A 14,768-nucleotide genomic window follows, 5' to 3' on the forward strand; every position below is an offset into this window, starting at 1 on the left:
GCCAGGGTGTCAAAGGAAGCAAATGCAGACAGTTTTTCCAACTTACTTTATTATTGGCTCACCACAAATATAATCGTTGCAAAAAAACAGGCAAGTTTAAGACTATTGAACTATGATCTTAACTTAGTCAAGATATATAAAAGTAATGAATGGCTTGGGACCTTTGATGTTCAAAAATAAAGCTATCCCTGATGAATGGTTGTAGGACGTGGAGCACAGAAAGAAAAGTAAAGAAACAAATGAGTGTGAAAAGAACAATGTTAACATTAAAAAGCCCTCAAGTGGTGCAAATTTGTCTTTACAAACATAAAAGCTACTATATATCATTTGAACTCCAACTCCTTGTAATTGAAGAACTACATGAGCAATCTGCCACAACATATTATACAACAAACTTGAAAATAAATAGTTGGTTACCTGCCATGAAATTATTGGTTTCACTTGAAAGAAACATTCTAATTCAACGCAAAATGTTAGTTTACCTTAACAAATATATACCACCTGGCTGCCCAGATAACTATGCTTCGCCAAAGAACTGTGATTGTTCAACGTGGCGGCTGGAGCAAGGTATGCAGTGAACATGTATGCGGTATGGAGTAGTTTGAGTGCCGAAACTCTATTTCTAATCAGCTAGGTAAGTTCAAGGGTGACATTCCAGGAGAGCATGTTTCTTCAGTTGCATTTGTTTCAAAATCCAAAATATGTCTTTCCAATCGATCACCAAAGCTACCTATTGACTGTAGTAAATTTCTGTTCTCTTCTCTCAAAAGGTCAACCTCTTTCTTCAACTCAGCATTCTGATCTTCTAATTCTGTATTTATTTGAATCTGTCTGCGCAGATGTCTATTTTCCTCCATTACATGGCCTACTTTCATTTTCAATTCAACAATTTCCTCTTCTAACATGACATTTTTCTTTCTTAAATCATCCTGTTAACAAAAGAAGTTAATTTTATTTGGCATGGTTCACTGTGGATACTTACAATATAGAAGAAAAACTAAGGATATATTATCTATCAAAAGGACCCAAAAGAATAAGGCAGAACAAAAAAATCTCACATCACAAAAGCTCAACTTTGGGAGAGTGTGGTCCACTATTCTGCCTACTTCATCAGCAGTGCTCGAATTTGTGGGGGTGTCCTCAACTATCAAGTTTTCAAGATTCAGCTCCTGCTCGCTTTGTACTTCATCATAACTGCTCAAGTTTGGGGGTGTGTCCTCCACTATCAGGTTTTTAAGATCGATCTCCAGCTCTCTATTCTCCTCATTATAAGTGCTTAAGCTTGTGGGCGTGTCCTCCACAACCTGATTTTCAAAATTAGCATTGTTTTCTCTTTGGAGTTCGTCATTACTAGAGATGCAAAATTGTGACTCTGAATCTACACCACAAACCTGTCACATTCTCAATCAATAGTAAGAACAGTGAACTGCGTTCCTAGACAAGTATTGAAATAGAAGAACAAAAACAGCAGAAGATTGATTTATTTAAACAAAGATACACATCTTTTTTTGAAGGAAACAAAGATACTCATCTTATCAGTTCATTATTCGAATCAATGAATAGAACTCATTACCAACATTAAACGTCACCCATTCAATCAAATTTCAGTAATGCCACAATGAAACCAGAGAATTATAGTGCTTCCGAAAAACAAAACCCAATAAATTATGCCAATGAAGTTCGGGTCAACAGGTAAGATTGAACTGTGCTCAAATTCTTTAGTTTGCTAAGGCTAATGGCATGCCCTGACCTTGGAATTGGGAAACCTCCCCTCTTCCTAAACTTCTGTACCAGAAATGAATGCACACACACATATAAAATAAAACAAATTATAACTCACATTAGTTGATGGGTTTGTTGAACAGGTTTCTGCCAACTGAAGCTCTGTGCTGTCACCCTGCAACTTCAGTGCCTCTTTGACTATCTCCATCTGTAACTCTGCAGAAGTAGGCTCAAGTGTCCAAATCACCTGCACGTGTATAGACAATAAACTAAAGGAATTATAACATACTTTTCCTTCCTCTATTTTTGGAGGAGCGGAGATAGGGACTTCAGTGGACAGGTAATACAAGGCAATCCTAATTAATTCAAACGCCCAATATATTGTCAGTTGAGTCGGACTAATGAAACGGCAGCAGTTAATGACATACATGTTTTCTCCTCTTTCCATGTTATATGGAGAATTAGACACCATAAAGAATAAACTCAATAATCAACAGATTTGTAATCAAGTTTGTAATATACCTGGTCACCATGCAGCTCCTTAAAGTTAAACCTTGAGGTAACCTGTTGCTTTTGATTACATTTAATATTATCCCATTGACACACACGCGGGAAGGTCAAATCATCACCTTGCAACTGAGGTCGTGCTATATCAAAATGCTCATAAGACCATGTCTGTTCACCATTTAAAAAACGAAAATAAAACTTAACAATAATTGTGATCAACAGAGGCATAATTCTTAGTCTTCTATGCAATGCATAAATTGCTTGTATACATACATTTTACTATTAGCACAAGAGTGTAAAATATATGCACTATTGCACTGTCGGTGTAAAGTTTTATATATAGCCAGTACATCATCCACAATGCATAAAGTCTTTTAAATATAACCAACCAAAGTATGAAAAGTGCAAGCTTGAAAGAGCCACATCATCAAAACAAAGTAAATGAAGGTTTTGAACATGAAAGGTTGAATTTACATCAACACAGTTTTTGAAATTGATTTACCTAAGTTGATCACATAACCTCCGAATTTAATTTACTTCAGATCTTTTATGTACTAAATCAATACTTAATAATCTTATTTTGTAACAAACTGTTCTCACAATCATGGAGTAGGGTGATTAACAATTTGGGAAAGCACTAAAAATGACGGTGACTCCAAACTCTTAACATGGCAAGAAATTTTTGGCTGGGGTCATAGTTCATTTATACTGCAACCAATCACTTTTAGATAAATAAAATATTTGGAGGACTACATTTTCTTCTTAGATAAATCAAGATTGAAAAATGGTCTAGCCAATTGATTAAAAAACATTATGAGACTAATAAGTCGAACAATAATGTTATACCTACACTTGAAAACCTATACCCCATTACTAATAAGTTAATTATAGCTAACCAACATGACAACACTAACATACAATCAGTCACCAATCGCATCTTTTTGTAGTTTTCAATTAATGATTAACATTCTTAACTAATAATACACATCAAGGTTAAATTTTCAAAAGTAGATTTCTTTCCACAAGTGTAGATATAACATTACAGTAAATCAAAATAAACACAGTCTTCTAGAGACAAGGAACATCAATTTACTCAACAAAAAAGGGCTACATCCACTAAGCTTTCAGACAGTTATAACCGAAACTTACTTGCAGAAATATAAGGCAGCCACCCACATATTGTATATTATTTTTTTTCCTCTTATCCAGCCACTGAGACAAATCCTCAATAACAGATGCACCCCACGCGAATTGAGAAATATCATCCAAATTTCTAAGAAAGCACAAGTAACGCGAATCCACTTTCGCGTCATTGGAAGAAAGAAAACTCCCTAATGTGTAAAGCAAGAATGTCCTTACAAAATCATCACTCACATCCTCCCCAATTGAATCGAGTCGAGCCTTAAGTGAAGTCATTGCAATCTTCCTTGATCCCTTTGTTGCTCCATACAACTCTTCCAAATCCGAAAAGGGTGGTTCCTCATCTTTAAACAACACTGATTTCCCTGTTACTGGAAGACCCAAAATCAAAGCTACATCTAACAGGGTGACTTGGATCTCACGCGAGGCGACCATAAAAGCTTGTTTCTCGTAGCACCAAGTGTCCATTAAGTCTGTTAATAAATCTTTTCTTATTGAATTGTTAGGAACTAACAACAATTTTCCAAACCCAGCTTTCGAAATCGCGGTTTTTTGCTCTTCGGTCAGCTTCTGAACCCTCTTGTTATATGTTGTTAGAGTAAATTTAGTGCTGACATTCTTAACCTAAATTGAAACAGAATTCCCCTTGTAAATTTAGGTTTTTACAGAAAATTGGAGAAATTTAAATTAGAGGAAATGAAAAAAAAACGTACCGGCTCTTGAAATTCGATGGCGGTGGTGAGACCAAAGGAAGAAAATCTCGCCGATTTCCTCATCGGAGATTTAATTTTCCGCCGCCGGAGAAGAAAAGCGTTGAAAGAAAACGGTGAAACTGAAGAAAAAAATTTGAAGTGTTGAAATAGAAGGAAACCCTAGAGAGTGGAGAAAAATCGATTCTCATAGAAGGAAAATAAGGAGCATGAAAATTAAGAGTATAAGATAGATAAGCTGAATATGCAGTAGTAGAGTGATGAGGTAGAGTGGTAAAGCTTATTGAAGAAGCTTCAAAATCGATTATTTGTGCCTCAGATTAAAATAAATAAATGGCGCCAAAATATCAAAATTCTAATATTTTTTTATGTTATTTTGTCTTGTTGCTGTATTAAAATTCCAGTTTTGATAGTCAGTTTGAAAATTGTAAAATACTAATATAGTTTACTTTATCAAATGCATTAATTTATTCTTAATATAAAGTTTGTTTTTTCCTTTAATCATTTAGTCAATAATAATCAAATCCAAAAATATGAGAATTAAATTTAATATAATATGTAATTTGAATATATAAACACAACAATGTCTTCTTTAATATTCTTTTGTCCTATTGGCTTTGAAATGTGTTGTGGTCTAACTCAATTGTTCCACCCTATCCATGTTGTCACAATTCTCCTTGATAATTGAGGATTTGGTAAATATTATTAAATATATGTATTGATGGTGTAAAGATGTATATACAGTCACTTTATCATCTATCATTCATTTGGATTACCTTTTTTTTTTTTTAAGTAAATGATAGTTAAAAATGAATAGTGAATGATGCAGTGACAGTATAAAAAAATCTTTTTCTATTTAATAAAAGTCATCTTCTCAAAATGATATCTTCATATATCTTTATCCGATCATCATAATTTTGCATAGTCAAACCATCCAATCTCTAACATCTAGTCATGGGTAAACATATGTTTTTCTAAAACAATGTATCACTCTATGTGTCGATGCTTGTGATTGGTTAGAAAATTGATTAATTATTAAAATTTTAATTTAAATACATTTTTTCAACTAATCATAATCATTAGCACATGAAGTTGCACACGTTGTAGGACAGCAAATGTGCTCCCTTTAATCATATGTTTTAATATAATTTTTAATTATTTATCCATTTAAATAAATTCAATGATATAACTCCAAAAATGGCTTATATTGACATCACATTAGATGTCTCATATTTCAAGTTAGAAAGTGTTAAAGTTTTGTTCGGATGAAGAGTAAAATAAGAGAAGAGATATTAGAAGGAGAGGTAGAGAAAGAAAGATATGAGAAATAAAATATATTTTTGTACTATTTGGTATGAGAGAACGAAGTAAATATGAATTTTTGAATGACAAAAATATTTATACCATAAAAAGAAAAAGTAGTTCAAAAATACATAAGTCAAGGGATAATTTTTATAAATAAGACCAAAGTAACTCTTTATCCCAAGTTTTCTATTTACCAATTTAGATGGATTTATCCTTGTATATCTTCTTCGAGTAAAGATCATTTCTAGTACTCGATGGTTTGATAATGGATGGAGATGATGACATGTGGTATAAAAAAAATTTAACTGTCCAAATTTCAATTATTTTTGAATAAAATATATAAAAAATTGTCAAACTTCTTCTTTACTTGATATTCCAATATTAGACCTCTTTTAGTATCAGAGAGAATCTCATCCATCTTTAAAGTGTTGATATATGTACCACCTTCCGTGAAGCATCTAGTAATGATGTTCGCCTATCTTTTAGAGGATTTTTCTTTAATTAGGGTTTTGCTTAAGTATAATATATTTTGATCATGTGGTATTTGTTCGTTGTGTTTTCCTCTTTCGTGTAGTTGACAAAAGTAGTTACCATTGACTTAGAATACAGTGAATACCCAATTTTGTCTGAATCATATTTAAAAATAAAAAAACTCAAAAATAATTTTTATAGTAAAAAAGAACATTTTTTAGATGTCTCATAACCGACTTTATCTCTTCGAATTTTAACCAACCGTCATTTAATTACCAATGGTTTTATTTCTAATTTTAAATTTCTGGTTTTAGTTTTTATTCCGAAATTAGTTAGTAGTTTCAGTTTTAAATTTAAATAATAAATGAGTGGTTACATTTTTAATTTTCGTAATAAATTTGGTATTACACATTTTTTTCCTATAAAAGGAGGCATAGGTCTTATGCAACACACACCAAAAAACAATTTATATTTTTGTACCAAAACTCCAATCATTTTCAGCATCATTATTTTTCAATCTTGGGAGAATTCTTTGCCTTGCATTTTGTGCACATCATAGTGCACCCACACACCTTTGGTCCACACATGCCAACCATATAGTGGCATCTTGGAGTTCAAATCCAAATGTAGTTACTTTGGTGTTCTTTTAAGTACTTATTATTTCTTATTTATTTCTTTATTTAATAATAAAAGTAACCCTAATAATAACCATAATTATAATAATATTGTTGATAGTAGTTGTAATAATGGTAACATTGGTTAACAAAATTCAAGTTTCATGCAAAGGTAGTGAATAATAAACTAATAAATATTTTGGAGCAATAAGAATTGTAATAATAAATTGATAAATGTTTTTTTCTAATAGGAGAAAAATAACATATGTAATTTAGATACAATAAGTCTTTTTTCTAAAAAAAATTAAAAAAGATATTTCATCTTAATTATTCTATGGAATATTATAGTTTTAGTCCCATTAAATTGAAATAATTTTTTTTAAACCAAATCAATTAATCAATATTTTACTCAGAACTAATTAATTTTGGTTTTCATATTGCACCTAAGTATACATAATAGCAAAATGAACTATTATCTGACAAAAAAATAAAAAAAATTTGCTTTTAATTTTTTTTAAGGGTATAAAAGTTCTTGCTTTTGGCGAGTGTACCATTTTAATATGGACAATATGGTAACATCTTTTCCGATTCATAATCGACTTTCGATCTTAGAACTAAGGTTTAAAGATCAATTTATCCAATTCTTGCATAATGAGAGAGTTATGTGTTTTAATGGCAAAAGAACATAGTGGTGATCCCAAAACTTTTGGGAGAGGTCGAAGTCGAGTTCACCTCTTCGTCGCATATTCGGTTTCCAACCGATGACCAGGTCGCGAAAAATCTAAATTTTGGAGACCATTATTTTTCATCACAAGCAAATTTACTTAGACACGTTGCCTTTAAGAGGATGAGTCATATCATTTTTTGAGCATCCTCTCCTCAAATCCCCCTTTGTTTATCTACCTATTTGCATCTATGGTCGGTTTAACTATTGTCTTTAGATCAGAGACGATGCCATGAAGCATGATAGATGTGTGGCTCTCATATAGCCACGTCTTCAACGTTTGGTTCACAAGTTTATTTGGAGACTCCATTGGCAAGTCTTCTCAATCTTTCTTGCCAAGTTAACTTTCTAGCCAAGTTTATAATGCCTTTGGTCTTAAGTCTTACACATTTTCTCACCTCCATTTGGATATAAAAGGGCAGCACTATGAAGTGCAAAAGGACTCAGAGATCATCAACATGCATCACAACATCATAAATTCATCAACATGCATCACGTCATCATATATTCTCACTACAATCATTTCATTTTATTCATATACACCTATATTTTGTGAATGATTTTGGTGAGAATTCTTTATCCATTAGAGAGAGTATTGTGAAAGAAAATATTATTCTTTGTCCTCTTTATCATAAGTGGATCTATTATACTCTCCCTTTTACATAGTGGAACTTTGCTCGTGATCGCCCGTGGTTTTTTTACCTCTCACACTGATGAAATTTTTCACGTTAAATCTTGTGTTATTTTCTTGCTCTTTTAATTGCTTCTCTTTAGTTCCCGATTGATCCGATTATGTGCTTTCACATAGCGCTCTAATCCTAACAAGTGGTATAAAGCTCTTATTCAGTTGGGATTTTCAAAATGTATACTAAGTTTTGACATTAAGAAGTTTGATGGCAAGATTAGCTTTTCTATTTGGCGAGTCCAAATGAGAGTCGTTCTTATTTATGGTAGATTAAAGAAAGGTTTAGATGGGAAGTCAAAGAAACCAACTTCCATGACCGATGATCAATGAGACGATTTGGATGAAATTTCACTTTCATCAATCCAACTTTGCTTTTCCAAGGAGGTTCTTCGTGAAATTGCCAATGAAGAAACTGCTTGACTTTGTGGATGAAGTTAGAAACTTTATACGTGACCAGGAGCCTCGCAAACCAACTTCGTTTCAAATAATTTAATTCTATTATTATGGATATTCAAAATATTGATATTAATATTGAAGATGGGGATAAAGATGTTTTGTTGGTTGTCTATTTGGAAGAGGCAGCTCAAGTGGATCAGGAAGAGGCAACTCAAGTGGATCAAGAAGAGGCTCATGGAACAAGAACTTAGGAAATTGCAAGTTCTATATCCATTGTAAAAGAAATGGGCATATAGTGGAAACATGCTACAAGTTGCATGGATTTCCAGCCAATTTTGGTAAGAATGATCAAGTGCTCTCAATGGTAAGTTCAAGAATGGAAAACCAAGCCCATATATTAGGACAACATATACATGAAAGTAATCCAGTTTATGGCTTGACCAAAGAACAATATCAAAAATTAGTGAGCATGCTGCAATAGTTTAATGAAGGGACTAGTAGATCAAATGAAGTTGATCCAACCACAATACTAGCAATGTGTTATCGACCACCTCAACTAATCATAATGAGCAAATAACAGGTAATTCTACATCCATAGATTTTTCCATTAATTGGGTAATGGGCAGTGATGCCATTGACCATATAAGTTCCACTTCAACAAATTTCACTACTCACAAAAGGATAAAATCCATTAGAGTGAAACTACCTAATGGAAATGAGGTAATAGTTAATATTTCTGGGATAGTATTACTTCTCGCTAACCTTATGATTCATAGTGTCTTGTGTTTACTAAGTGTTTCCTATAACTTGATTTCTATATCTAGACTTGCACTAAATTGTGGATGTGTATTATCCTTTGATGCCAATTGCTGTAAAATTTAGGAGAAGAGGTCATAGATGATGATTGGTTCAACTAGATCAATCAATGACCTATATGTATTGAAAGCTTCTAAGTGTTTACATCATATAAATTTCTCTACTTCTATATCTGATTCCAATGTATGGCATTTTAAATTAGGACGTGCATCTCACAATTGTATGAACAAAATAGAAAACAATTTTCCCTTTGTTGAATTTAATAAAGATTGCACATGTGATGTATGTCATCAAGCTAAGAAAAAGAAGTCACCATTTCCTTTAAGCAACACTCACTCTTTACATATATTAGAATTGATACATGTTGATATATAGGGTCCCTTTTCTATACCTTCTGTCCAAGGATATCAATATTTCCTATCCATAGTAGATGACTATAGTAGATACACTTGGGTATATTTGATGAAGTCTAAGGCAGAATCCTCCACCAAGAACCTATAAGATTTTGTCTTAATGATAGAATACCAACTCAGTGTTAAGGTTAAGACTATTAGGAGTGATAATGGTCTTGAATTCAATATGAAACCTTTATATACTAGTGAAGGGATTATGCACCAACTCACATGCATCTATACTCCTCAACATAATAGAGTAGTTGAAAGAAAACATCAACACCTTTTGAATGTAGCTAGAGCTCTATTGGTTCAGAGCAAGTTACTAAAGAACTATTGGTCTTTTTCTCTAAAGCATTATGTTCATATAATCAATGTCCTTCCTACTTATGTTATTGACAATAAGAATCCTCATGTTATATTGTTTGAAGTTCAACCTAGCATGCATCCCCTAAAAGTTTTTGGATGCCTATGTCATGTTAGCACACATAGCCATTCTAGAAGTAAGTTTGATCCTATATGAAACAAATCTCTTTTTTTGGGCTTTAAGGAAGGAATAAAATGGTATGTTGTCCTCAATATTTCTACTAAAATCATAGAAGTTAGTAGGAATGTGATCTTTTATGAGAAGATCTCCCCTTATATCTCTCAAAACTCATCTAATGATGAAGTATACAAGACCTTATGTGAAACATGTCTGCCCAATTCTCTCATCTTTGATGACATTACTCATTGCAGCTTAGAAATATGAACAACCTAGAAGTAAATAATGATGAAACAAATGATCAATCTTCTAGGAATTTTGAAAACCAAAGCCTTAAAACAAGTAATAGAATTACCACGACCCTTACTTATCTTCTAGACTACCATTGTGTCTTGCTCAATAAAACCAACATACCTACCTCTAATACTAAGTATCATTTGTCTTCCTATCTGGGTTATGATGGCCTCTTTAACAATCATAAGTCAATAATTATTTTCTTGACTACCAACGTTAAACCAAAGACTTAATCTTAGGCCATTAAATTCCCTCAGTGGTAGGAAGCTATTAACATGGAATTGGCTGCTTTCCAGCAAAATAACACCTGAATTATGACCAATTTTCACAAAGACAAGTCTGCTATATGATGCAAATGAGTATTTAAAATTAAGTATAAGGCTGATGGGAGCATTGAGATGGATAAAGCCAAATTAGTTGCAAATTGGTATACTCAAACAGGAGGGGTAGATTATCTTAAAACTTTCTCACCAGTTGCTAAGATCTCCACTGTTAGGCTTGTGTTAGCCCTGGCTTCCATACATAATTGGTACCTCAAACAATTAGATATAAACAATTCCTTTATTCATGGAGATTTATATGAAGAAGTCTATATGACTATCCTTCTTGGCCTTTCTAGCACTCAAACTAACCAAGTTTGTAAACTTCAGAAATTTTTATATGGGTTTAGGCAAGCCCATAGGAAATGGTTTCCCAACCTCCAATTTCCTTATAAAAAATGGCTACCATAAGTCCAGAGGTGATCATTCCTTATTCATTAAATGATCTTCCAAGGATTTGATCACAAATGTTTTAGTCTATGTGAATGATATCATCCTTTCTAGTAATAATATTGTTGATATCAATAACCTCAAGCATGTCCTAGATAGGACCTTTAAAAACAAAGACTTTGGTGATTTGAAATATTTTATTGGCTTTGAGATTGCTAGAAGTAAGGTTGGGATTTCTATGAACCAGAGAAGGTATGCTTTAGAAATAATTTCTGATGCAAGGTTGATTGGATGCAAACCATCCTCCACCCCCATGATCCCTAGAGCCCATGTTTACCAAGATAGTAGCGACCTTTTTGATGATCCTCCTACTTATAGGAGATTAATTGGAAGACTAATATATTTAACCAACACTAGGTCTGACATCACCTTTTATGTGAACTAATTAGCACAATTCATGGCGTGTCCTACCATTATGCATCACATTGATGCCTTAAAGATCCTAAGATATCTCAAGGGATCTCTTGCCATTGGATTGTTTTTCTCTATCCATTCCATTGTGCAATTGAAGGCCTATAGTGATAGTGATTGGGCATCCTTTCCAAATACTAGAAGGTTTGTGAGTGAATATTGCATATATCTAGGTCGGTCATTGATTTCCTAGAAATCAAAGAAATAAAGAATTGTTTCTAGATGATCTTGTGAAGCTGAGTATAAGGTTATGACTTTAAATACTTGTGAAATTACTTGGCTTAACTATGTATTAGAATATTTACAATTTGCCTATTCTATGCCTACTTTGTTGTATTGTGATAACCAATCTGCCATATACATTGCTTCTAACCTTGTTTTCCATGAAATGACAAAGCATATTGAGATAAATTGTCATACCATAAAAGAGAAATGCAGCCAAGGTTTGATTAAGCTACTCCATATGCCTGCTCATTTACAAGTTGTTGATACCTTAACTAAGGCCTTACGACCAACTGTGTTCAGAAACATACATACCAAGTCGGGTGTCCTAAATATATGCGCCCCAACTTGTGGGGGTTATTAAAATTAAAGGATAAACGTAATAATTCTTATCATACTAACATCATTAATGCTATTGTAAGTGATTTTCCTAGAAATGATTTGCCTAGAATTGTTGCAAGCATGATTACACACAAGTCACCCAAGATCAATAATGTTGTGCCCAAGCTCAAGGTTGGTATGCCTATACTAGGAACTAGGCCCGAAATTGGTGCGCCAAGATTGTCTCGTGTCTCGCCCATGACCATTCCAAGATGGGACATGACTGAGTCAAGCTTCATAAATGGCCTAGCCAAGTTCCTGCATCTCTATCAGTGCCTATGCATCATGACCGAGACTCATGTTCCATCTGCTTCGGTTAAGACTAAGGCCACCCACTAAGCCAGGCACAATTCCTCGGTCAAGACCAAAATCATGTACCAAACCAAGCAGTGACGAATCTAGGACCTAAAGATAGAGTATGCAACATGAGTTAAAATAAAAATAATAAATATCGTCAATTATAAAAAATACATTAATGTCAAAGCTACAAAACTTAAATACATTTAATCAAATAAATTATATATTTTATAATTATTCTCTATATGATTTCATATTTTGAAATCATCAAAAATGATTGATTTGTTATCAATATTTTTGAACTCTTCACGCTAAATATAAGTCATTATACAATCATTCATCCATGAATTTCTTATTTGACTATGCAACCTATTTTTCATAATTTTCATACTTGAAAAACATTTTTCTATAGTTGTATTGCTAACTTCATAAGAAAATAAACTAATAGGTAAACAATGTGTCTTCCACTTTTAAACAAATTATTTGGAAGATTTATTGATTCCTTTTAAAGAAAAAATCAACAATGTTATGCATATCATTGAAGTAAGTATCAAGTTAGTTATCAAACATCACCAAATCAGTTGAACAAAAATCAAGTAGATAAAATTTTATAAATTCAACTAGTTTTGTCATATAAAAACTAGAGAATAAATTAGCTGGACTCAAATAAGACATAAAAAGAAACAAGTGAATATTTGTCTCAGATAAATGATTATAAAGTTCCTTAAATTACATATCTACAATATTATAAAATAATTAAACATTATAATGATTGTGACGTATAGAAAAAAAATAAATTTGGGGCCTATAAAATTATAAGTGGTATATATATATATATATATATATTCTATTCTATTAAAAAATTATTTAGGGTGTGCATAGCTTTGTTATTGGTTACGGTGAATCTATTAGGAGTCTCATATTAGGTAGTATAACAAACTTAATGTGATATTAAAGTCATGAGACCCTTCTACTTAATAGACTAGTTTTTTAGGTTAAGTTCTCATGTTTAAATCCTAATGAATACCCTAATTCTTCTCCTCCAAAGTCAATAGGTATGGAAAATGGCATGATTGTAATGTGTATAGAGGTGGAAACAGGTCAGACTGCCTATCAAGGGTCTTTTACCTAACCTATATCAGGCTAGGCTAAGTTAGACTTTTTTTCGTAAACATGTCAGGCTCAGGCTTTTTAAAAAGCCTATTTAGTTTAACAAGTAGGGCTTTAGGTCATCCAAAAGGCCTATTAAGCCTAACAGGCTGGCCTATTTAGCTATATTATGTAATAATATTCATATTATATAATTTTAATATATATGTAATTTTAGTATAAAAATGTAAACAAAAATATAATTTAATTGTTAGAGTTATAAGGTCTAGTTAAAAATAGTCATATTAGCTTATTTAAATGTAGACATGATGGCCTATTTCAAGATAATATAGTATAATATGCCTTTAAACAAGCTAACAGGTCAGACCAGACTTTTACACAGGCTAGACCTAGGCTTTGAATTTTTTTTAAACAAACTAACATACAAGTCAGACTCAGACTCCTATATCCTATATAGGGTCGATCTGTTTAAGGCAAAGTCTAGCCTGTCCTATTTCTCTTAGATATGTATAACTCTTCCCTATTAGGGAATTAAAACACAACAATTATCTTCATTCCTAGCTTAATTGGGAGGTACCATTAGTATAGCTCCTCCGCAAGTTTATATTGCCTCTTTGATGAAAAGTGTCTTGCTTAATATACTGGATCAATTGCCCTCTGTGGTTGAAAAACACACCTTTGCAAAATGTTATAGGACCTGATACAAATATAGTTAAGTAGCTCTTTTACTCGTGAGTATTGGCTTGTACCACATTTGGCTTAACATGACATCAATTGTACATGCTACCTAAGTACCTTGCGAGGAAGAATTTTAACAAAAAGATTTCATTTGATCATGAGCTCCTTTCTTTGGGAACCTTTAACATTTTATAGGAAAATACAAAAAACGAGGTTGAATTGGTTTGATTATAAATTTAGGGTCTAACATATATTTAGGTTTTCCAAGCTAGATTAAGGTTACACTTTTAGTTGCTTAGCCATTACCGGATGGGGCAATAGTTAGCAATACACATCATGATTTGTTTAGATTTCAACACAATATAATCATAACAAAAAAAATCCTACGGAAAAAAATTAGGGTGTGTTTGGTTTCAAGAAATGTTTTCTATTTCTATTTTCTATTTTCATCTTCAAAAAACAATTTTCATTTTCATATTTTCATTTCCTCAAAACATGTTTGTTATTATCATTTTCATTTTCAAAATCGTTTACTCTACACATTACGATCTAGGGAATTTCCAAATTCATAATCACATTAATTAATTTTTTTTTACCAAAACACCTTATATAATTATGAATGTATACCTAAAATATATA

At 32.4% G+C, this 14,768-nt stretch overlaps 1 protein-coding gene across 1 annotated transcript; it reads right to left on the reverse strand.

Moving 5' to 3' along the window:
• On the reverse strand, positions 247 to 4,369 carry LOC109350209. The gene is made up of 6 exons (XM_019591384.1): positions 4,083 to 4,369; positions 3,379 to 3,993; positions 2,245 to 2,397; positions 1,841 to 1,969; positions 1,059 to 1,391; positions 247 to 929 (listed from the first exon to the last, which is right to left on the reverse strand). Exons 1-6 carry the CDS (start codon positions 4,143 to 4,145, stop codon positions 627 to 629), a joined length of 1,596 nt encoding a protein of 531 aa, XP_019446929.1. The 5' UTR covers positions 4,146 to 4,369; the 3' UTR covers positions 247 to 626.

This window comes from Lupinus angustifolius, chromosome LG01 (assembly GCF_001865875.1).
Source record: "Lupinus angustifolius cultivar Tanjil chromosome LG01, LupAngTanjil_v1.0, whole genome shotgun sequence".
Classification (NCBI taxonomy): domain Eukaryota; kingdom Viridiplantae; phylum Streptophyta; class Magnoliopsida; order Fabales; family Fabaceae; genus Lupinus; species Lupinus angustifolius.